The sequence below is a fragment of the Tauraco erythrolophus genome, chromosome 3 (assembly GCF_009769465.1).
Source record: "Tauraco erythrolophus isolate bTauEry1 chromosome 3, bTauEry1.pri, whole genome shotgun sequence".
Lineage (NCBI taxonomy): Eukaryota > Metazoa > Chordata > Aves > Musophagiformes > Musophagidae > Tauraco > Tauraco erythrolophus.
The window spans coordinates 85782058-85806963 of NC_141467.1; the positions used below are offsets into that span (position 1 = coordinate 85782058).

The 24906-nt window shown below is 41.6% G+C and overlaps 1 protein-coding gene across 7 annotated transcripts; it reads left to right on the forward strand.

Annotated features, from left to right (window-relative positions):
* The first annotated feature begins 237 nt into the window (after positions 1 to 237).
* EBAG9 (estrogen receptor binding site associated antigen 9) lies at positions 238 to 22234 on the forward strand. 7 transcript variants are annotated; one of them, XM_086608792.1, is made up of 9 exons: positions 238 to 276; positions 5623 to 5747; positions 6484 to 6659; positions 7583 to 7680; positions 11001 to 11079; positions 11285 to 11443; positions 16536 to 16643; positions 17639 to 17730; positions 21718 to 22234. In XM_086608792.1, the coding sequence occupies exons 4-9, from the start codon at positions 7598 to 7600 to the stop codon at positions 21836 to 21838; spliced, it is 642 nt and encodes a 213-aa protein (XP_086464918.1). In that variant the 5' UTR covers positions 238 to 276; positions 5623 to 5747; positions 6484 to 6659; positions 7583 to 7597; the 3' UTR covers positions 21839 to 22234. The 7 variants fall into 7 exon arrangements, with proteins under 7 accessions (XP_086464918.1, XP_086464920.1, XP_086464916.1 ...); XM_086608790.1 differs by lacking the exon at positions 238 to 276 and adding an exon at positions 700 to 3559; XM_086608794.1 differs by lacking the exon at positions 5623 to 5747 and having other exon boundaries at positions 240 to 276.
* The last annotated feature ends 2672 nt before the right edge of the window (positions 22235 to 24906 follow it).

Consider the following 24906-nt stretch of genomic DNA (forward strand, 5'->3'; position numbering starts at 1 on the left):
GCGCCTCGGCCGCCCCCGCCTCAGCAGCCACTGGCCCTGGGGCGCGAGCCGCGGGCGCGGCACCGGCTGGCGGCGCGAGGGGAAGAGACGTCGCCGGAAGGGGCGGGCCCATCTCCCGGGCGACAGGAGGCCGAGATGGCGGCGCGGGCGGCGGCGGCGCAGTGTTGCGCGCCCGGCTTTGAATGAGGGGCGGCTGGCGCGGGCGGAGGCTGCGGGAGCAGCCGCCTCGGCCCCTGGCGCCCCGCGCCCCCCGGAGAGCCCTCCCCCTCGGGGCAGGTGAGCGGAGGGGCCGCTTCGTTCGCCGCCGGGTGCCCGCTTCCGCCTCGGCGCGGCTGGGCAGGGGCCCGGCCTCGGCGCGTTCCCTCCGCGGGGCCGGCCCTCGCGGTTCTCCCGCAGTTACGACCCCGCCCCGCTCCCCTTCGCGCCCGGGGCGCCCCGGCCTCGGGCGGCGTGGCCGCCGCCGCACCCACGCCCCGCACCCGGGCCTGCCCGGCTGTCCCCGGGGAGTGAGAGGCCGCCGCCGCCCCGTGTCTCTGCCCGGCTCGTCCGGGCCCCTCTGGGGCGCAGATGGGGGGTGGGGTATCTCGTGGGCTGGGAGGGACATGAAGTGACGGCAGCGGTTGCGGACTGGGGCGTTCGGCACCTGGTGGAAAAGGAAGGGGGGAGGCATGTCATGGAAGGGGGGAGCTAAGCTTTTTTCGGTGTTTCTAGGGACTCGGTGGGACTGCACTGCGTGTAGTTGCCTAGTCTGAAATTTTCCGTTGTTCATGCTGGCTGACAAATTTCGTAAAAGTTATCATGAAAGTTGTTTAGTGCACTCTTAAAGACTTACGAATCTCTAACAGGTCGTGGAGAACTTAAGTGCTACCATCCTTTGGTGCTGTCCCTAGTAACACTCGAGCCCGAGCTGTTCTGTAGAATGGTGGGGCACTGTTTCATGGTCATGAATTCACAATGTAAGTGCCTCAGTTGCACGTCTAATGAAAAATGGTATAGCTTACTGCTTCGTAGTCCTTCTGAATGCTCTGGAAGTATGGACGTGCCCTGCAGAGACTTCTTTAAGCCATCTTGCACAGCATGTCTTGTAGCGTAGCTTGATTGTAAGTAGCTGGTGCTTGTCGAGACAGCAGATGTTGTAAGATGATTTTGTGGTGTTAACAGTGAGAGTGTGTTAATTCGTTGTCTCTGGCTTTCCATATAGATACAGATAATTTAAGTCCAGGATGACTAATAAGGGCTAGAACAGAACTAGAGTCTCTTAAATGCTGGGTTTGTGTCTGAGAACTTCTCCAGTGTAGTGAAGTCAGTTACATGAATTAGTGCATTATGTCAAAGTCTTCTTGTGAATGTGAACAAAGTTGTAGTGTAGTATAATGGGATAGCATGACTTCAATCTTTGTTGCATATGCTGTTTTTCAGAAGGCAGTAGCACATATAGATAAGGAATTGTGAAAAAATTACTGTGATTAGTCAGTGGATGTAAAGTTTCTATTTTAACTAATGTCTTGAAAAATAGAACTTATTCTAATTCAGAACAGAAAGCTTCAGGAGTTCACATTAACATGATTGGAACTACATTCAGTTTCTTGGAGAGGAAGAGGTGAGATGAAGTGGTATTGCTGTAGAAGTTTTATGGCTCCAGGAGTAGCATGTTTAAAAAACCCCTGAAACTCCATATATCATGTAACAGTGTTGGGTGTCTAGGAATAACTTAGGAATCACCAGCATGCATCAATTTTTGCTGCCTTTAGTTAGAGAGGCAAACTTTCCTTCTTTAATTTTGATATCTTCTGCAGCTCCTGATAGTCATGAAACCTCTTCCTGGATTTGAGCACTTTGGATGACTTAGCTCACTCCCATAAGTCGTAGGCAGAGTAGTTGTCTCTCCCAGCTACCTCACAACTGCCTAATAATGGTGCTTGCACTGAAAGTTGGAGCATAAGTGTTGAAACTACAGTGCCTTTTACAGGCATCTCCTGGACACCTACCTATAGCTAAATAGAGGAGATGCCTCCAAATCTTCCCTTTGGATTCTGCTCCTCTTTCTAATGCTATAGTAGCGTGACTTCAAGGTTTAGTCATACTGCCATTTAATCTATCCATTTATCAAACTCAGTGGTAAAGAAATTGACTTGGTAATTTGTTTTCCCCCTCCTTCAGTGTTTTCAGTATTATGTTTCTATATAAAGTGATTAAAAAAAAAAACTCAACCAAACAAAAAACAAACAGAGATCTACCAGGAAGAGGTGAATGGGTAACCTCCTCATTAGGCTGCAGAATCTTGGTTTCTCTTTGAAATGCAGGAGATGCTCTTTGTGTCTTTCAGTATCTGATTAAATCCTGTTTCTGAATCATTATGTTGCCTTTTTTAAAAATGCTGAACATTTTTGTACATCTTCTAATGTACATGTTTTGGAGGAGGGTTTGTGTGCTTGAAAATAAACAGGTTTTTTTAACTCTATTTACTAATCTTCAAAAGATTCCATCTCCCTATAAACCTACTGGGGCATCTTCAGGTTGATGTGGCCGCTTTGCTTCTGTGAATTTTCATACAAAATGAACTTTTAAGAAACCCATTCTTTGCCACTGAAACTTTGTACTAATCATATGGTACTTAATAGGTTTCTATCAGCTGTTCTAGAGAAAACACACTGGTTCAGTGGTGCCTTTGTGGAGTTTTGGTGCTGACACATGTAAGCACTCAGGGCTATGTTAGTCTTTTGTACTAGGAAATGGACTTGTCATTTTGCTTTAGGAGGATGAGACTTCTTTTGTGGCTGCTCATGTAAACATGTGGTTGGTGGGGAACTTTTCAGTTTCAGACAAGTTATTTTTAGTCTTGATTTAGATGCCATGCTTTGGCTATTTAGCCAGCTGTGTTTAATATAAGCTAAAATCACTGTTTTCAAGATGTCTTCATGTATTCATTCCAGAGTCACAGATGAGCTGATGTGAAAGAAAATGTAATGGATTCACAAAGCACTAGTAATTCAAGGCTGAAATTCCATTCCAAAGGTGGTGGTATCTAAAGCAAACTACACAGCACAGATCAGTAGCATTGTAGAGGAACAGAGGAGAGCAAAGAGAGGATAGGTGCTCTATAATACGAATGTTTTGACATCTTTTTCGATATCCATAGGAGATGAGTTCACTAGGAAAAAAACAAGCCTCTAAAGCAATTTTAGTGCCACAAAGTGACTTTATGTTAGAATCATCTCTGTCTCTTGCAATATTAAGTGTTGTTTGTGTGTGAAATACTAAGTGGTGTTTGTGTGTGCAATTGAGTATGAAAGAGGAAGTGCTTCTCCAGATGACAACGTGCTCATTGTATAGCGATGGCCAGTGAGAATCTTGCTCATTGTACCATAGTAACTAACGCAGCTGGTGCTGCAAATGGCTTGCTGGCTAGTGTCAGTGAGGTCAGAGGTGCCAGGAGCTCTAACCAGGCCACTGCTGCAAACCCAAAGCAATGTAAAAATGTTTCAGTTCAAGAAACTTCTGCTGAACTTTCCCTCCCTTCACTGTATTTCCTTTATGGATTCATAAAATGTTTTCGGAGGTAGGTTTCCTCATTCTTCTGGTTTAGCTCTAATGTGTTTAACACCTTGCAGCTGCCATGATTTAATCCCTTCTGTCCTCGTCTTCCATGTGAGCAACTGCTGTGACTTTTTACCAATAGAAGGCAGTATGAGCTATGCAAGTCAAACTCCAGTTCAGTTTGGTGTCTGTTACAAACTTGTTGCATCGACATAGAATTAAATTAATTAGGATTCATGTCCTGATTTATTTACTTATTTGTATCTATTGTAATGGAACTTAAAAGTTCAGTTGACAGTCTGATAAATGTAATACACTAGAAGCAATCTCAATAAGGGGAGAAGGAAAGCCCTATCCCATTTTACAAACGGGAAGCTGTGGCATGAGGTGCGATATGCACAAGGGTCTGTCAGGCTGGCAGAGAACTCTTATCAGATCATTTGAATTCTAGTCCAGTGTTTCACCTTTGCCTCTATCTGCTTAGCAATGCTCTGCTGGTGCAGTGCCACTTAGTATTATGTCTCTGTGCTGTCCTGTGTCATAGTCAGCTGCTGATATAATTGTAGTTTCTTTTGGGATTGATTATCAGGGAAAGGCTTAAGAGAAGGAAAGGAAGAAGGAAGATTGTGGCCCTGCCATTTAGCATTACGCTGTTCAGTGTTTGTTCCTGTTCATGAGATATGGAAGATACATGGCTGGGCTTCTTACCAGGGTTTGAGAAAGGTGGATAACAAGAAAAGAACAAACACTTTGTTTCACTTAACAAGTTTAGTGTAATGATATCAGGTGAATTAACTTTGCAGTGAACTCGGGAAATATGAAGGTTCCATGTACATTTGTATTCATACAGCTGCTTCAGAACATAAAATTATTTCCCTTTGAGAAAATTAATTAGTTAACTTAAAAAAAAAAACCCACCAAACCTCAAAAGGCGCCAAACAAAACTCAAAACCTTTAGCTTACCTTTAGCTTTTCTTTTTGGGTAGTGCTGTCCTTAGAGCAACAATGCAAATGCTTTAAATGCTGTTTCAGACACTGGGGAGAAAATGCTTGACGTGTCCTAATCTTGAGCCGATAAATGGTTCAAGGTTCTATTTTAAACAGTTTTTAGCATATTGCTAAAATTAATGCGTATATACTGCTTCATATCTTAATTAGCAGGGTAAAAACTAGTTACACAGGTGAAAGTACTCCTTAAAGGTGGAGGACTGCTGGTTACTATGGCTAGCTGATAACATTGCTGCCAAAACTCTGGTTGTGCATCTGACCATTGGTAGTGTGCACAGCTTAACTTAACTGAGAAGACTACAATCAAAGCTCGTAGAAGAAGCAGGCAAAACAGTACCTGCTGTCTTGAAGGTCCTAGTGCTGCCACAGTTGCAGCTTTAACAGAAAGATGTTGTGTGATTGCGTGTGTCTCTCTCTCATCGTAAGTGTGAAATTTTTACATCACATGTAGAAAGTGGAGAAGGACAAGTTATCTGATTGTTGTGGGAAATGACAATAGGTATTGAACCCTGTCAAGCAGGGATACTGGTGATATTGAAAGTGTAGTCACTTATGTACAGGAATGACCTGGGGAAAATGGATTACATTCTGGGGGATAACTCTTGTCAGCAGTGGACTTCACAAGCTTGTAAGCCAGACTTCTTGTGGGTTCTGTTTTTTTTTTAGTTGCTTAACTTTATATTGGGAAGTCAATACAGTATACTGATTGATGCAATTGGATATATAAAAAGATTATTTGAAAAACTGAGCTTATGTATATATATACACACATGTACACATGCATATATATGTGTATGTATACGTGACACACTGGAAAGTTGTTTTTGTTTTAGTTTTGTACTTAACTAATAAACTTCTCAGTCCTTTGAACTTAGGCACAATTAATATTGAGTCTGCAGAAGCTTTTGAGTAATGGTTGCTTCCTAAAACAACCTTTTCAATCAATAGTTGTTTTTTTAATTTAGGATCTGTCTTGGCTGTCCAGTGTGGCAGTTGGGTAGGCTAAACAGTGGGGAAAATGGCTTTATTCTTTCTAATGTTGAGTACTTTTCTACTCCTTCCCTTCTGCCCCCCAAGCTGATAGAAGACTGAATTCTGATAGAGAAGAGCGGAGTGAGCTTCTAAACAAACTTCCTTTCAGAAAAGAAGTACCTTTATTCTCATTTCAGCAGTTCACCTGCTCTTCACACGTCAGATCCCAGGTAGATGGCTTCTAGCTGACTCTTTTAAAAAAGTGACAATTTCTTTCACCAACTCAGCATTGGCTTGCTATAATTTCTACTTTTAGAAGAGAGAACTGTCCATCTAGTTGCTATCTGCTGTTTATTTACTAACTTCCACTATTTCTGAATCTTTCAAGTTCTTGACTGATGCATTCTCCTATCACCTAGATATTGTCAAAATTGCTTATTCTATAACGTAAGGAAGTACTGAAGCACAATACGAAATGATAGTCCTGTCTTTAAAACCCAAAGCTAAATGTGTTGGACGGTGTCTGCTGTTCCTGCTTCTTTGTGGGAAGTTTGACTGTTCCCTTTTCCTGTTAGATGAAAAGCTTGTTTAATACCCACTGTTGTCAAAGGTCTGCTATGTTTTTAAGTCTCCCATGAAATGAGATTAAGATAACACTAGTGTTGAAGAGGTGAAATGTGTCCTATGAGGCCTTTCTCCTGAGCTACACCTTGGTAGTGCAGTCTGTAATTTAGTGGTTACTTATTGACCTAAGCTGTTAGTTTTACAGTAAAAAGGCCTGTTTGTTTAATAGCCACCCTGTGTGATTTTTCAGTAGCAGAAATTCCTTATCTGGACTGTATATGAAGCAATATTTTCAGTTTAATACTAGTTACAGTATCTAGAAAATGAGCACCAATAGAAAATAAATCTAAGCTCCATGAAGCTCACAAAATCCCATTATGTACTTTTGAATAAAATCCTCAGGGCAGTATTGGAGCAGCCTACCTAATGATCCACCTTCCTGACTCCTCCTAACTTAAAGCCTGGAATATAAAAAGTGATTTAAATGCCATAGCATATGTGAAATCAAGCTGTCCGTCCTTGGAATACTCATGGCCTGAGGAAAATGTCACAGGGCTGCCTTCTCTTCTCACCAGGAGGTATGTTAAACTTGCAACAGAAACTGTTGTTACAAGTGTAGATATAGATCATGAAAAGCTGTTTGTGAAACCTGCCTCTTCTTCTTTACTCTGAAATCTTCACATATAGAAGAGAGAAAAGGGATCCTTGAATTACAGCAGATTATTCTGACTCAGTCTGTACCTATTTGAGAGGATTTGTTGGAAAAACGTGGGATACTGAGTATAAATTCTCTAGGTTATCAAATTGACACTGAAAAGTAGCTGCCAACATAAGTGGCTTCAGCCAAAGATCAATTTTTTCTTGGCTGAGTTTGCTTGCATGATCCAGTCTCGCATAGGAATATTGATAGATCAAGGGGTCAACTTGTGCTATATAGTGCGCATAGGATGAACAGTCTTTTTTTTGCTGATGATTTGTTAGTGACACTAGTTCTAAAATAAACAAAGTTTGTTCTCATCATGCATTTTCATCAAAATGGAAACTAAATTTAAACGGCTAATTTTTGGTTTTGACATAATGACTGAATTTATAATTTGTATATGCCAGACTTGCTCAAGCAAGCGTGAGCTTCTTGCTGATGGTTACTCTGTTCTCTTTGCTAGTGTTCAGTGTCATTGTTAGTGTCTAAAACAGATCAGCTGTACAGTCACCGCAATTGATTGCCCGCACTTGCCCTCTAAAAGTGCCTTCAACTGTGACTTTACCAATGGTTGTGTGCTGTTTCTTTAAAGGCCATATAGATTAGGTACTTGTATTATTTACATCAGCAAAACGTCCTGACAGTAGGTAGGTAGTGTCTTTGCTCCAGGTACCTCCTCTCTTTTCTTGCATTAATATAGTTTCACAGAATGCTCCTTGCTTATCAGCAACTAAGGAAATGGACTTTAAGAACTATGTGAAGATGTATAATCCTCTACATCTAACTTTTTTTCTTTTCCAGGAAGGGTTTCTCACCATGGCCATAACACAGTTTCGACTCTTTAAAATCTGTACTTGCCTGGCAGCAGTGCTTTCTTTCATTAAAAAGTTAATATGCAGGTAAACATGTCTTATTTAATATAGTTACCTTTTCTTTTTAAATTACAGATTCTTGCACTTCTTTCCTTCTCCCAACACCCACCCACCATTTTTCCCAGTTCTGATTGTACTAATTGCAAAACAATCAAGGCAAATAACTAAGTCAAATTCATTCTTTAATCTGCGTATTCCTTCAGAGTTCAAAAGTCTATGTAGTGCAGTTGTGAGTGTATTTTGTGGTATTATAGCTCTAATGAGGAGTGTCAGCTATGGCAGGGTTTTACAATTGCCTTTTCAAACTATCCTGTGTCAAACTTCAAGAAAAATTGTTCTCTGTGTTTTCTAGAAGTCCTTGGCACGTGATGTTTTGTTTTTTAAGAGATGTGGTTAATGGCAGCATCTACCCAGTCATCAGTCAGTAGGCTTTCATTAGAAATGTAAGTGATTCTTATCCTGCTTTGTCAAGAAACAGTTGCCTGAGACTTCAGATTCTTCTGCCTACTGAAGATTCTTTTAAAAGTTTGGAGGGTAGCGATTAAACTTTGAGGGAACCACCTTTTTTTTTTTTTTTAGATGAACATAACTTATTTTTGCTTACTCTTGTAAGTCACACTTAGTGTTCTTTTGAGTTAGTTGTAGACGCATGAACACATCAGTGTAGTTCCTAGAGGCATTCAAAAAGCCCTCAAGAGGTTATGGTTTTACAATAGTAGAGTTCAGTAGCACAGTAGCAGAGTACCTGAGGTAGATCATCTCAGCACTGTGCTGTCATCTGAACTACTGTTGCTTCTTGCCACTCTTGCACAATGCTGTTTTAGAGAAACAAATAACAATCTAGAGAGATGTATTCTTTTGTGTAGGATGACAGTGAGGTTAAAACATACGAAGAATATGTGGTAGACACAAAATAACTGTTTATTTCCTGTTCACCTTTACTTATTACAAGAATAAGAGGAAGCTCTCAACTGGTTGGTAAATTCACTACGGATCTCGTGATGCTTTAAAATGCATACAACTATATAGATGTCAACCTTAGTTCTGTGATTTGAATTCCAAATTAAATTAAGAATACTTGCTGTTCAAGTTGTAAAAGAAGCCAAAATACTGAGTTGGTAATAGCTTCTATCTTATGTGGACTCTTCATCTTTCTAAGTGTTAAGGCAGCTTTTAGGGGCAGGTAGTTGTGTACTAGGTGTAATGACAGTATTTTCTTCCGTTTTCCCACTTTTGAAGGAACTAAATCTTTGAAACAAACAGCTGAGGAACTGCTTAGGAGTAAAAAGTAGGAGCACTTTTCTTCTGTGAATAACAATTAGCCGAAACAATGAAAATTTAAAGTCTTTCACGTAAGCAAGTTAGGGGATCAAATTGGTTCAGTCCATTAACTACAGATGTGTCGCTTGTTTAATGTCAGCTGCAAAGCGTAGCTTGCTAAATTTTGATTTCCTGTAATGCACCTCTGCATATGAACATGCCTGATAACCAGCAAATGTGATTTAATTAAATGTGCTGTTTAATTCAATGGAGATGGGCTAGTACTTATTTAGATTATATAGTTTACATTAGTTTTTTTATTAAACAAGTGCCTGTAGAGATCCTGCATCTTTCTAGTCAGTGTAAAACCTACATATAGTACTAGTCATCTCTTTAGCTAAAACTTCTTTTGATAAACAACAGCCTGCCTGAATCTGCTGTTTCCAGGAAATAAAAGGTGTAAGTATAAAAAGAGATGAAACGTCATTGTGTTTAAAAACATTTAGTTATCTTCTCCAGCTGAGAAATCCGGATGCTGCTAATTAGTAAGGAGAAACAAAACCAAGAATTCTTGAGGCGTTTGGCATCCGGAGCAGTGATCAATATGTGTCTAATGATGATTGTGAAGCAACTCTTCCTACAAGCATCTTGTTCCCTTTGTAGAAAAAGAAGTGGAGATATGTAGCCTTCCTCAGTGCTGCCCTGTCCGTGTTATATGACAGAAGTTGTTTCCTGCCACATTCACCCTTGTCAGTATAATAATTTTGGCTAGATGAATGTTGTTATAAGCCACTTGCTGGAGTCTTCTAGATCATATAAATAGGGAAATATATATAATTGCAGAACAGATGACATGGAATAGTATTCGAGAGGTGTACGTTGTACAGGTCTGAAGGAAAATGGTTCCTTTAGAAACATCAACTAAATCTGGTCAGCCCGAACCAGAAGTCTCTAATGTGTTTGAGGGAACAGTGTTTTCCTTTACTCCTAAATTGTGTAGCTTTTCACCCTAAAGGAACAGTTTCTAAAGGGGCTAGGGTTGATTATATAAAGCTTGAAAATTTGACGATAGCACCTGATGATTCCTGCAGAACAGTCTATTGGGCTTCAAGGAGGAAAAGTATGTTTGATCACTCACCAGCATGCAGCAGAGGTGGTATTGCAAGCGATTCAGCTATTCTGAGTTGATGGTAGAATGTTCTATAATAGTAAAACTAATGGATACAAGCTACGAATTGTAGCTTCTCATCAGTAGTAATAAATGAAACTTACTTTTCCAAGCTGCATAAGGTCAGTGATGTGACTGTCTTGCTCTAGGAGCTTACACTCCTTGGGGAAAACATGAGTGTGAGCCTGAATTCTGTTCTCTTGTGGTGTAAGGTTTTAAAATGCAGCCAACATCAGCTAAGAATATTTTAATTATTATTGTCATCTTTGAACACTGTCATTGAGTAAATCTCTAGATGGTTTGTTTGCAATGCACTAGTGTTTGTCTTCAATTAAAATTATTTGATGTAGTCACTGAAATAGTTTCTTTGAAGCAGTATTCTTTAAGTAAGTAGAAGCGTGTATTGAACAGAAGCTGTTGACTTGCATAATCTTGTACTACCTCTGTTTGGACTTTGAAGGAAAAAAGCGCTTTAGCAGCTTAGAAAGCAATTTCTTAGACACAGCTTAACGTTTAAGACAAGTAGAAAAATTTCTTGGTTTACAGTAGAAATGGTTATCTTTGAACAAATGTAGGTCAATAGTGTTTGCTTCATAAGCACTGAGAATCAAAAAATTGTAACTGACTGTATGCAAATAAGTGAGTTCATTTGTCCATTTGCATATTTCTTAGAATTGCTTCTCCTCTATTTCCACTGCAGTTTGAAAAGTAAATTGCACTTCAGAATTCTTGTGAACACTGCTTTCAATTCATGATGAAATTCCTTTGTTTAGCAGGCTTTTACTGGCAGTAGTTTAGGCACTTAGTGTTTTAGCCATAAGTGTTTTCAGTAGTGCTGTTCTCAGACTTCCTTTTTGTTTTTTTTAAACTTAGTGATCATGTTTTCAGAGCTTGGAGGAATCCTACGTTTTTCTTTCAGGTCTGGAAGAGGGCGAAAGTTAAGTGGAGACCAAATAACTTTGCCAACCACAGTGGATTATTCATCTGTTCCTAAACAGGTAATTGCTTAAGTGGTAGGTGACTTAATAGATAATCACTTAACAGAGTGATTATACCAGTCCTACAACAGGATTGGTACGTATGTCAGAAAGATATACTATTATTATAGATGCTATATAATATTAAGTATATATCTTAGCAAGATATAAGAAGACAAGTTTTATTTGCAGATAATATTAACTTGCGCCATGTCCTTCTGTTCAGCCAGAAGTAGAAGACTGGTCTTCCTGGGATGAAGATGCACCAACCAGTGTGAAGATTGAAGGTGGCAATGGTAATGTGGCTGCTCAGCAAAATCCTTTGGAACAAATGGAACCAGATTATTTCAAAGACATGACACCAACTATAAGAAAAACTCAAAAAGTAGGTATTGCACTTTCAACTATACTTACGGAGGGTTTTCCTTGCTTTAATATAGGCTATAAGTAAATTGGCAATGTATAGAAGGTGCCTCTGGTAAAAGTAAGCTGTCCTGTCGAACTGAGGATAGGTGCTGAAGTCTAGTCTAACATGTCCAATTAAAAATACTGATTCTTTGAGATCTTACCAGATGGGATGCTAGTTCATGTTTACATCTTTAGTCTTAATGTTGTTGAAAACTTAAGAAGTTGATAAGTCTGAAGGGTCTGGGAAGTACAATGTGAGGAGCCTCAAGTCACTTTAATTCTGAAAGTGGAACCACTGCGCTAACATACTTGTGCTCGTACCTTCCCAGTATTTGAACAGAGACATTCCATCTCCTGCTCTACTGAAGTCTGTGATAGCAGCACTACTGTTACAGAAAGCAACTGTAACTTGTTTCACCAAGTTATATTGGTGAGGCTGGACTTAGGGAGCTGGTATTTAAAAATAGCTGGCTCTTCAAATATCCCTTTTTATTATGGAGACAAGACAGAAGGGGATATCCACAAGAGCATCAACACCGTAAATAAATGCTGATTAAATGTCTGGTAATTGCAAGTTTTAGTTCTATGTGGAAACCTTCCAGCTGGGTACTTACAGGGCTTTGAGTCAATTGGAAGACCTTTTTCACAACGAAGGTAGTCAAGCACTGGAGCAGGTTGTGCAGGCTCCACCTCTGGAAGTTTTGAAGACTCAAGTGGGTAAGTCTTGAGTACCTTCATCAGCCTCAGAGCTGGCAGTGCTTTGAGGAGGAGGATGGATTACAGACTTGCTGAGGCCCTTTCCAACCTGAATCTTTTTGGGGTCCTGTGAAAGACCCGAGATGATCCTGGGGTCAGTTTTCTGTATATTCAGGATCTGCAGTATTCTGTGAAGTAAATTCTTCTAAGGATTTTGATCTCCCAAAGTCTGGGGAGCAGAGGAGGACTGAGGAAGAGGTAGATTTCTTCTTTTTATCTAGTGACATTTTTCACCTAATAGGTTGAGCTTCAGGTACAGAACAAAACTCGAGAGGAGTCCATGTTGTTTGAATGCTGTATACTGGGTTTAGTTTAAATGTGTCTCTAGGGATGACTGCAGGCACCGTAAGGAACATTCCTGCCAACTTGGCCTTGTTACCACTTTTAAATATGAGTTTGCGTTTGTATTTTGACCAAAGCTGGGCTCAAGATGAACCCAAATATCTGAGGAGGGTTCTGCTTGCATTGTATCCTATCTACCATGTCTGGAAAAGGAACTTCAGTCAAATAGCAGAGTCTGTCATTGCTAAGTAAGATGGTCAAGTCCTGTTTCCTTTCTTGCATTGGTACTAGCATCTGTACAGTCAGTGGAACTGTGAACCTACCTCTTTGGGAAGCAGCAGAGACTCAAAGTAGGCTAAATGCAATAAGTGAGTGCATTCATAACCTGAGGTCAAGACAAGTAAAGGATACATGATCTTAGCAACCATGTTAAATTTGCTAATAAGCCTTTTAGGAGAAGCATTAGTGCATGTTTTCCAGCCAAATCAGTCCAGAGCTTTACCAGTTGATGTGATTAGTGAATTACATTTCAAGTGTTGAAACTGAAATTGTCTGCACAGGTATGCTATTGAAGTAGCTAAGAGAGCTCATGTCCTAAAGCAGTAAAGCTGTGCAGAGAGTGCTGTCTTCAAGAGCAGGGTCTTACCGTGACCTTTAATGGAAGCAGGATTTCTCCGAGGAGTATGTTCTGTAATTGGTAGCTTATATGAGTACTGGGAGATGTCGATGAACAGCTGGAGTGTGTGGAGCTCTGCCTGGAGATCGATGAGGCGCTGACTGAGAGTTTGAGTCAGGATTAAAGGGAGGACAGGGACAGGTGACTGCGGAAGCGGGATTTGAAGACTCCAGAGACGACTCAATATGAGTTAGCTGCAGGAATCTCGTTTATTGCGCAGTTCTTATTGCTTATATAGACAACTTTTGTCAGTCATCCTGAGACCACACCTTTTCTACACCATTATTGGATGATACATATGCTTGTCGTGTTTAACAGACTATTTCAAAAAATACCCGCCTAGCAAAGCTCTGCTCTAAGCAAACACTACTCTCTTGTCATACAGCATAGTTTTCTTATCCTTTACTTCAAGGGCATTCCGCCCCTGAGGCCTAACTTCCCAGCTCCAGTCTTTATTCACACCGGGTTTTCTTTGTGCAGTCTCTTCAAAGATCCACACTCCAACAGGTGACATTACAGTGGGGGTCTGCTACAGGCTACCTGACCTGGAAGACCAAGTGAATGAGGCCCTCTACAGACAGACAGGAGCAGCCTCACATTCATAAGCCGTGATCCTCATGGAGGACTTCAACTACCCTGTTACCTGTTGGAGGGACAACACAGCAGGACATAAGCAATCTAGGAGGTTTATGGAATGTGTTCATGATAACTTCCTTCTCCAAGTGATAGAGAAACCAACGAGGAGAGGTGCTATGCTGGACCTCATTCTTGCCAACCAGGAGGAGCTGGTGGGGAATGTGAAGCTCAAGGACAGCCTTGGCTGCAGTAACAATGAAATGGAGTTCAAGATACTTAGGATGGCGAGGAGGGAGCACAGCAAGCTCACTACTCTGGACTTCAGGAGAGAAGACTTTGGTCCCTTCAAGGATCTGCTTGGTAGAGTACCATGGGATAGAGCCCTGGAGGGAAGAAGGGACCAAGAAAGGTGATAATATTCAAGGATCACTTTCTCCAAGCTCAGGAGTGATGCATTCCCAACAAAGAGGAAGTCAGGCAGAAACACCAGGAGGCCTGCATGGATGAACAAGGAGCTCTCGGACAAACTCACACCCAAAAGGGAAGCCTGCAGAGGGTAGAAGTAAGGACAGATAGCCTGGGAGGAATAGAGAGAAATTGTCCAAGCAACCAGGGATCATGTTAGGAAAGCTAAAGCCCTGAGATAATTCAGTCTGGCCAGGGACATCAGGGGCAACAAGAAAAACTTCCGTAGGTACGTTGGACATAAAAGGAGGACTAGGGAAAATGTGGACCTCCTCCGGAAAGAAATGGGAGACCAGGTTACCTGGGATATGGAGAAAGCTGAGGTACTCAATGACTTTTTTGCCTCGGTCTTCACTGGCAAGTGCTCCAGCCACACTGCCCAAGTCACAGTAGGCAAAGGCAGGGATTTGGGGGAATGAAGAACGCCCACTGTAGAAGAACATCAGGTTTGACATGATCTAAGGAACCTGAAGCTGCACAAGTCCATGGGACCTGATGAGATGCATCCACGGGTCCTGAGGGAACTGGCAGATGAAGTTGCTAAGCCATTCTCCGTTATATTTGAGAAGTCGTGACAGTCTGGTGAAGTTCGCACCACTGGAAAAGGGGAAACGTAGCTCCCATTTTTAAAAGGGGAAGAAAGGAAGACCCGGGGAACTACAGGCCAGTCACTCACCTCTGTGCCTGCCAAGATCATGGAGCAGATGCTCCTGGAAACTAGGCTAAGGCACATGGAAGATAAGGGGGTGACTGGTGACAACCAACATGGCTTCACTAAGGGCAAATTGATGCCTGACAAATTTGGTGGCCTTCTGTGATGGGGTTACAGTGTTGGTGGATACGGGAAGAGTAACTGACATCATCTACCAGGATGTGTCCAAAGCATTTGACACTGTCCCACACAATGTCCTTGTCTCTGTGGAGACATATGCATTTGACAGATGGACCACTCGGTGGATAAGGAATTGGCTGGACGGTCACACTCAAAGAGTGTGGTCAACAGTTCAGTGTCCAAGTGGAGATCAGTGACAAGTGATGTTCCTCAGGGGTCAGTACTGAGGCCGGTGCTGTTCACCATCTTTGTTGGAGACATGGACAGTGGGATCGAGTGCACCCTCAGCAAGTTTGCAGATGACACCAAGTTGTGTGGTGTTGTGGACACGCTGGAGGGAAGGAATGCCATCCAGAGGGACCTTGACAGACTGGAGAGGTGGGAAATGCGGACCTTATGAAGGTCAACAAGGCCAAGGGCAAGGTCCTGCACATGGGTTGGGGCAATCCCAAGCACAAGTACAGGCTGGCGGAGAATGGATTGAGAGCAGCCCTGAGGAAAAGGACTTGGGAGTGCTGGTGGATGAGAAGCTCAACATGAGCTGGCAATGTGCGCTGGCAGCCCAGAAAGCCAACCGTATCCTGGGCCGCATCAAAAGAAGCGTGGCCAGCAGGTCGAGGGAGGTGATTCTGCCCCTCTACTCTGCTCTCGTGAGACCCCACCTAGAGTACTGTGTTCAGCTCTGGGATTCTCAACACAAGAAGGACATGGAGCTGCTGGAGCAGATCCAGAGGAAGGCCACAAAGATGATCCGAGGGCTGGAGCACCTCTCCTATGAAGACAGGCTGAGAGAGTTGGGGTGGTTCAGCCTGGAGAAGAGAAGGCTCCGGGGTGATCTTATTGCAGCCTTCCAGTACTTAAAGGGGGCCTACAGGAAAGCTGGAGAGGGACTTTTTACAAGGGCATGTGGTGACAGGACAAGTGGCAATGGCTTTACACTGAAAGAGGGCAGATTTCAGTTAGATCTAAGGAGGAAGATTTTTACTCTGAGTGGAGAGGCACTGGAACAGGTTGCCAAGGAAGCTGTGGCTGCCCTGTCCCTGGAAGTGTTCAAGGCAAGGTTTGATGAGATTTTGAGCAACCTGGTGTAGTGGAAGGTGTCCCTGCCCATGGCAGGGGGTTGGTACTAGATGATCTTTGATATCCCTTCCAAGCCAAACCATTCTGTGATTCTGTGATTTTTATGTGACTATTTGATCTGTTATTTGTTGTGCCCTTTCTTTGCCTTGATACAGTAATAAGTTTTTCATGTGACTTAAGAAAAAACTAGTGGGAGGAGGAGGAAGTTCTTGGTCTTTTTGCATTTAGGTTCTCTCACGTAGTAGTTCATTTTGCTGTACAGGTTCCAGAACCTGAGCAGGTTTAAGACACAGCACAGTACTGTGTAGATGGGCCTTCACAGCAACAGAGTTATGTGGTCGTCAAGAATCTGTGCACTGCTTTGACTTATCACTTTTTGTGCCTTTGTGTGTCTATTTTCAGATAGTAATTAAAAAACGAGAGCCTTTAAATTTTGGAATTCCAGAGGGAAACGCAGGATTCTCTAGCAGATTAGCAGCTACACAAGATATTCCTTTTATTCACCAGTCTGTAAGTACACTCTAAGTACTGATCTTGTATTTGACAGTTAAATGCCTGTTCTATAGGAGGAGGAATAGTCTGCCTAAGGTCTGCATTGCAGGGAGCAAGAGGAATAGTTGTGGAGTCATGTAGATTGTTTTAAAATTGAGTATTTGTTTCAAAGCAATGAAGTAGTTGTAAAAAATCTAATTTTTATGAATTTATGCTACTGAGAAACTTAAAAATTTTGTTTCCAAATGCTTGTATACTTGTGAATCTTCTAAAGCAACGGATTTTGCGTTATATTTTTTTTATGATTCCACACAGCGAGTTCCTAACAAAGGAGTAGACTTCTTTTTTCTTGAAAGCCTCTGAAATTTGTTTTTAACTTTCTTCTCCCTTCCTTTCTGTAGGGATTGTATTCTAACAGTGTCCGAATTTTCACTCTTTAGCCTTTGGAAAAAATAGTCCAGTCACCTAATAGCCTGGCTATTTAGAGGGAGATACTCTCTCTCTCTCTTCCTCTTTGCCTTATTTAACAGTGCTTCTGCTTTGATTAGCATAGCCTGCAAAAGGGTCTAGGCAGAAAGCAGTACAGAATGGTCACACCAATTCCAAAATAATTCAGGAAAGGACTTCTAGTGAGTAAAAGCAGCAGTCTGGTGATACTGGATGGGACATGCAAACATATGGATGTGCATGTTGGTTGGTTGGTTCGTGCAACTTCTAGAAATCTTTTACACTGTCTGCTCAATTAATCTGCTTAATGTATCTTCTCTTTCCTAAAAATGCACTCCAGTACTGCCTGCCTGCCGCCTTTCCTTCCTTACCAACCAATAGAATCCAAAAAAACCTCTCAACAATTAATGGGAAGAAGTCAGTATTGGAGCAGGGGAAAATGCATAGACAATAAGCTGAGAAGTATTGTCATATTGCAAATATTTCTGAAAGTCTGAAGCATCAAGGTTAAAAATGTTTTATCTGTTTTTTTGCATTTGCCTAGAGCTTCTCTTCTTTTCTTTCAGCCTGAACTGGGAGACTTGGAAACTTGGCAAGAAAATACTAACGCCTGGGAAGAGGAAGAAGATGCTGCCTGGCAGGCAGAAGAAGTTCTTAGGTAACTGAAAATAATTTAACACCACGTAAACTTTTACACATAAAAGAATCAAATACAGGTTTGTTTATTGTAACACCTTTTTGATAAGTGCTAAGCATTGTTAAACAATTTTCAAGACAAATGGTTTTTATGTATCTAATCTCTATGTAACTGGTACTTAGCAGAATACATTTGGAATCTAATCAGTTTAGTAGATGAGATGGTGGGGGAGGTCACTGAACCATTAGTACAACGCACTGACTCCCCTCCAAAAAATTGACGTCGTCGTCCCCCACCCTAACGATTTATTATGTACAAATAACATGTTTCAACTTGATTAAGTAAAATACCACTAAATGTCCTTATAAAAAGGATCAGAATCATGTGCTGTATAGGAAGAATGGTTCAGGATGGAAGGTAAAGGTGTAAGTGTGTTCTTGGAATCCATGTAGGAGCTGGCATAACTAAACTAGCTGATAAGGCTTGAATGTGAAATCGGTCTCTTGCACAAAGTTAGTGTGAATGTTTCATCTGTTCGTTTCTGTTCTTTTTTTTCCCCTCTTCAGAACACTCAGAAGGAGTACGAAGGGTAAAGAGATGCAGATTGAGTTTAAGCTAACCACATGCAATGATTTGAATTGGCAGTGACTTATGTTAACCTGTTTCACTTCAAAGTTTAAGAAAACTTTAATTGCTTGCTACCTCATCAGACAACCTTCGCCACATGACCTCAGCTTCCTAAACTGCTCTTATTCTACTCACAAAATCACAAATACATGACTTCAGTGGGACAAGAGTGACTATGAAATAAGGACATGATATATTATATAACAATCATGCTAGAACTGTGACCCTTTAAAGGGAAAAGGTATTTTTTCCAAGGAAGGATTTTGGTAAACTATTTATTACTGTAATATTTGGGGAAATTTACTTTTTTTCAACCAGTAGAGTAAGACAGGAGGGAGGTCACCAGCACACTTTTTATGCATTAATGATAGATAATAGATTCAACCAATTCAGATTCTGTCAGTTTTACTCTGCAGCAGCTTAACATGTGAGAATAGTTGTACTGCAAGCATTTTTGTAAACTTAGAGACCTCTATGCGTACTTAGTAAGGGAGATCTCTTAGGTGAGGATAGCAGTGGGATTTTCTCCCAAACTCTGGTTTTCAAAGTGTCATCTTATTGAGCTGAAGCTGTTCTAAATGCATCAGCCTGCTGTCTTTACTGTTGCATGGCGCTGGCTCAAGTGGTTAATTTTCATAGAATTTCTCCCTAGCCCCACTAAAAGGTCTCAAACTTGACTTGTTTTAGAAGGGATATGTATGTGTCCCAATATTTCAAATAAATGGAAAGAAGACGATCAGAACTGTAGCTGTCTGTTACATGCTGCTTGCCCAGCTATGAATGGCCGCTTGAATACAACTGGTCATTGTGTAAGCTGTACCCCAGCTGTGTGAAGTAAAACCTTTGTTATATTCATGACACATGAAATGACAGTGACAATGTTTTTCTGTATTTGAGGACAGTGCTGTCTGACTTTTAGCAAGATTGGTAGGAAATACCTTCTGGGTTTACAGTTTCCCTTTGCAGTAGACATCTGTGGTGTAATTAACACCTGACATCATAAAAGTGAGGTGTAGTACTTGACAGGCCTGGCTCTTTTCAACAGACTGTAGTAAGGAAGCAATCTGGAGTCTCTTCTTAATGCTAGAAGACTGCCTCTTGGTCTAGAAAATGATCTGAAGATTTCAGTCTGCTGAACCTGAGACAAAGTCCCCCTTCCCCCCTGGAGCGTTCATGCCGACTGTACTCCAGCAGTGCTTGAGAGTGAAATGAGTGTGCAGAAAAAGGAGGGACGTGCCTTAGCTCGCTGTGTCTGGGGACCTGTTGGTGCTCAGTTACTATTCAGAAGTGCCTTAGACTGGAATAATTTGTGTGTGGTAATAGAGTGCTGGTCAATCATGCAAAAATGGGCTGTGGCCTGCTAAATAGCAGGGAAGACTATGGCTGCAGGTCTTCGTAGCCTCTTCCTTTATTGAGAAAAGAAACCTTTCTGAGCCTGAAAGGTAGTAACTTCACGTTGAAAACATGCAGGAAGTTTGGAGTAGAGACCAATGATTCTGAATAATGACCAAGTAAAAGAGCAGTGGGAAAGTCATCACTTTGTGGTGAGCTACTTGTTTCTACTTTTTGGTGACTTCACTTCCTCTGTCTGAGGTGATGTGAAGGTCTCTTCTCATTTGGGCGTCTCTGAAGTCCAATAAAATTACTCAGCCAGTGGAGGGCATGAAAACCACTACTCTGTGCAGAGGAGTTTTGTGTCATGCAGGTTATAGGGGAGGAAAGAAACATGATCTGCTATGTCTTGTCTCACTTCAGAATTGCAAATGAACAGCAGTGTTTCTTAATAGCTCCTGGCTTTTTGGAACTCTGCTGTCTCTACATGGTGGCTGGTGTACATATAGCTTCTTCCCTTCCACATTAGTTCAGAGATGTGGGGAATATACGAAATTCTGCTCCTGTAAAAGGGCAAATAATAATACTCTGCATATGCTAGACTGACAGACAGCACTGTCAACTCTCTGGCCTTCTGGGGGGAAGGTAGAATAGCAGGTCATGACCTCAAAAAGAGGTTTGGGCTTCCATTAATTTGGGAGGTAGATCCTGATGTGAATGAGTGATTTCAGTCTTCCATGACAGACAGCAGAACAGTTCAACAGAGTATAGGAGAACTTGTAGCCATTGATAATCAATCAAGGGAAACCATGAAGGTATTAAGGAAGTTCAGTCCCTCTTCTGTTGAATGCAAAGATAATACCTCATCTTTGTACCTCAAATATTTCTAAGTTTTGTGTGCTCAGCTTGTCCGTAGTTGAAATCTACTGGAGAAGGTTGCTTCAGGTGATGATACTTTTTAGTTGTTTGTTTTACACACTTAAGTGGATGTGCACAGGTAATTGAGATATGTTAAAAGTTAACTCTCTACTGCCTTGTCAATTAGAATTCTTTATTCTCTTTTAATAAGTCTGATAAATAAGTCTTTATTCTTACTGAATCTCTGTTCAACTTCACCTTTTCAAGTTAACGGAGCTTGATTTTTATTTTGAAAGTCCTCTTGCAAGCAACTTATCCAATTTTTTCCTATCTAATAAACTGAATCCAAAGCAGGAGTGACCTCCTTAGGCCATTCCATTACTACTTACGCAATAGAGGAGAGCGCTGCAATGTGCCACTTGGAGGATGGATCCAGTTGGTGCCCCTGCGCCACTCAGTGATGCGCTCTAGCTGAAGGAGGGGAATACAATGAGTGGATTTTTGTGGTGGTGTTTTCCTTTGCTGTAGTCAGCTAAGTATTTGTTGAAATTGGAAACCTATTTCTGTAGCAGATTCTTGGAGCTAGCAGATAGCAATGTCTGAGGTTTTGTAGCTGTGAGGAGAAATAATGCTGAAACAATACACAACTGAAGACTTTGTGATTATGTTTTTTTATTTCCTTAAAGGCTATTGTTTATATTTGTACTGAGCAGTAGAGGTCAGTAGAGATCCTGAACATGTGAAAGGAACATTAGAAGTTGCCATCTCCTCTGATCATGAGGAAAATGTTTGTAGTGCTTCCATTACAAAGAGGATAATTACTGATGTCCCTGCTGAGGGAAAGGGGGGACACAAGTCAATGTTCTAGACAAATTCTCCCCCCTCCCAGTCCCCAATAGCTCTAAGCCTTCTGTTGTACACTCTCACTGATTCACTTACTCTGAATCTTTAAGAATTGAGTGGCTTTTAGATTTTAAAATAATTGAACAAATATTGCTGCCTACACAGTAGATTAATCTGAAGAAAGGACTCCAGCACAGTAAAAGAAGAACTGTTCTGAGCCTAACTACAGTAGCCTGAAGGTCTGTTTTTATTATTTAAAGTAACATATTTATTGACAGGAACTTAAGGTACGACTATGCTGAAAATGGATTCCTGTTATTTAGCAATTCCTGTTTTCTTTATTAACAGGCAGCAGAAGATAGCAGAAAGGGAAAAAAGAGCAGCAGAACAACAACGAAAGAAAATGGAGAAAGAGGCCCAAAGGCTAATGAAAAAGGAACAAAACAAAATTGGTGTAAAACTGTCCTAACAGAAACGAGGCAGCAATGGCAGTGCCAGCGAGAAAGAGAATATCAGCTCTGCAACATACATACTGGTATTAAGTATTACTAGGACTTCAACACACTGCTTGGTTTCAATGCATTCTTCAGGTCATCTTGGAAGCCAGGATTCTCCCAAAATATCTTGAATTACGAGTAGGTGGTTCTTAAAGGAGAAAAAAAAACCACAGAAAATCATGCCTTGATGGAATAATGTTTCCTGCCCCCTCCTTTGCAGCAGAAGTGACTGAGCAAAGATGTTGCTTGAAAGAGACACTCAATGAACAGCTCAAGCCTAGAGAAAAGAATGTAAATATTCAGTGATGGGAAACCTACTGTATTGTCTGTGGTTACCTGAAACAAGTAATTAAACAGTTTTAAAGAACCTTTTGCTTCCTGCCTGATAAAGAATGTCTGCTTTTGCCTTTTTCTAAAAGTGTTTCTAAATACTTCAGAGTTTTCCGTGGGAGATCAGACTGACCTGTGCAGAAGAAAATGGCAGGTTATGGATGGCCTGCAACTCTGGATGTACTTCTGGTGGAGAGCAAGTTACAGCTGGACATGAAAGCAGATTTCTTGTCACTTTGGCACTTGCAGCTTCCTCTGCTACCAGTGGTGTGTGCTGCTCTTATCTTATGTGGGCTGAGGTTGTGAGCGTAGGGGAGCGATTTAATCACTTCTATTGGTAAATTTGTATTTCCAGCAGAAATTTTTACTTCTATGGTTAGGAAAAAAAATCCTCCCACCTTATAATTGTTGCATAGGTAGCATAAATGAAAAAAAATTGTGCCCTATTAGTAAAGCTAGTCTGCAAATTCTCTGCTGAGTTAACTGCACTTCTCAAATTCCATTTTTGTACACTTAACTGCATGTGCTTCCAGGGTAATTCCTCTGGGAAAAGTGTGTAGGGTAAATATGCAGTAGAAGAAAACAGAAGAAAAGTTAATGTCTGTTGGAAGGAAAGGTGAGTGGGAGGAGGGGAGTCTATATGGTTCTCATGTCCAGCTCAGCTTCAGGGAAGACCTTCTCCATCTTCTGCTGTGTGGATGCTGTTATCCCTGAATTCATGGGTTGTATGGATTTCTTACCATATGGGAGAGGAGTGAAGACAGCAAATCCTGTGCCTGAGACTTGTTCCTTGTGCATACAGGGCACAGTGAAGTTGTAAAAGAATGGGAAGAGGAGGGGGAGGTGCTATCTGACTAGATCATCTCTGACTAGATCTTCTCTACCTAGAAAAAAAAAAATTTTAACTAGGTGGTAAGTCGATTCTGGCACAAGTTTTGCTTAAAAGATAAGTAACTGAGAAAGCTAGACAGTAAGAATTACCTTTAATGGCCTTAGTCACGGAGAATAGTTTTTAAAACTGTTTGGGATGCTTATCATATTGCTTAAAATATTGCACAACTCAACAGATTCGAGAGCAATTTTGAGATACAAAAAAGTCTTTGGAAGTGTTAAGGTTTTGAATATATTTTAGAAGGCAAAAATGTGCACTTTTATTCATATTTTCTTCACAAGTGTTCTGGCTGGAGTAGAACGGATGACTACAGCCTGTGCAGTCTGAGCAGCGCTACGGCAAGCAGTGTGCTCCAAGTATACAGCTCTAGAGTATCTGACAATGGATGGGAGATAAGGAGAAAGTCTATTCTGTGAATAAACTTTAACATGGATCCAGGTTTGTCCTTTTAACCACACTGATGAAGTGAGGAGTTAGAAGTTGTAATTCTTTCACTATTGCTGAAACAGAGTAGGGAAACCTAATAAATACTGCCTCATGAAGGTAAAACCTGTTGGAAGCTACGTCTCCTCTTTAAAAAATAATTAGTTTAGTGCTGCTTGCTATTGCTATTTCTGAGATGATGTAAAAATAGATGGAAATAAATGTTATTTATTAAAAATAACAAATCTGGGGCTAGTTAATAAGAAGTTAGAAACAAAGCCCCTGAATACACCAGGAAAGAGCAATTGCTTTTTGAGCCTTCAGCCATTTTAAAAACCTTTGGGTGCTGCCGCCTTCTTGTGTGTCAGCCCTCCTGCACTGCTCTTCCTTCTCCCACTGCACGCTCACACTGTTCTGCTGTTCTTCCCTCCATCCACCTGCCTGTATTTGATCACAGATGCTCTAGAATTGCTCCTGCCTCCTCTACCATGTACTGAGATAATGCCAGTGAGGATATGGTGCTTTTGTATGTAGTATCTTGCACGTTAAAAACCCCATGCATTGACATGTTTCATCTTTTTCACCTGCTGTATCTTCATTCCTCCTTCCCATCTGATTTTTAACCGCAACAAACATGAAAATATTTTTCCTAAACCTTTTGTTTAGCTGCTGCTCTGTCGTTATCTTTTCCGTCGGTTTGAGTTCCTTGAGGGATGTCGCACACCCACGGGGTTTGCATCTTTCCCTCCTGCTGCCATAGGCTCCTTTTCCCTCTCCATACTTGGCCTCTTAGCCATGTGCTTTTTTTTTTTTTTATTTTCTTTGCTGAAAGCTCGTGATGGCCTTCACTGTTATTTCTGACTATGGAGGACTGAGCTTCCAGGAGAACTGAAGAATCCTCCTTTCCCTGACTGTGCTACAGTTCTTCATGTTCGCAATGTGCTGTGTTCGTTTGTCTGAAGGGTTTTGGAGCAAAATCTTCATTTGTGCTTCTCAGGTAGGAGGTGTATAAACCAGTGCTTTCATTTTGGTATGTTTCCAAAGGTTGGGATTTGGGAGAGGTAGTTGAGGGTCTGTGTAGTTGTTTCTCCCCTCTCTCATCCTCTCTCTGCTACAGGAGCACTGAGCCCAACAAACCCTGGCAGTCCTGCCCGGAGTGAACTCTGCCCAGCGGACAGCCCGGGAGCAGGGCACTTAGGAGCGCTCCAAGTCGCCCGACTGTGGCCATCTCCAATCCAGTGGCGCTGGCCCAGAGTGGGCAGCTGCCAGGCCGGGAGCCTGTCCTTTCCCTCTCTTCACTGCAAGTCCTGGCTGGTTTGGGTTTCTTTGTCCCCTTCTTATGTATGTTCTTCATAGAGGTGCCGGTTGGCTCAGCTCTCACCAGAGGTGGGTCCA

Bases quoted from the DNA above. Each gene is read 5' to 3' on its own strand.
- EBAG9 (XM_086608792.1), top strand. From the start codon at position 7,598: ATGGCCATAACACAGTTTCGACTCTTTAAAATCTGTACTTGCCTGGCA. The intron at 11,080-11,284 runs GTAATTGCTTAA...CCTTCTGTTCAG, and splicing joins ATTCATCTGTTCCTAAACAG to CCAGAAGTAGAAGACTGGTC. The intron at 17,731-21,717 runs GTAACTGAAAAT...CTTTATTAACAG, and splicing joins CAGGCAGAAGAAGTTCTTAG to GCAGCAGAAGATAGCAGAAA.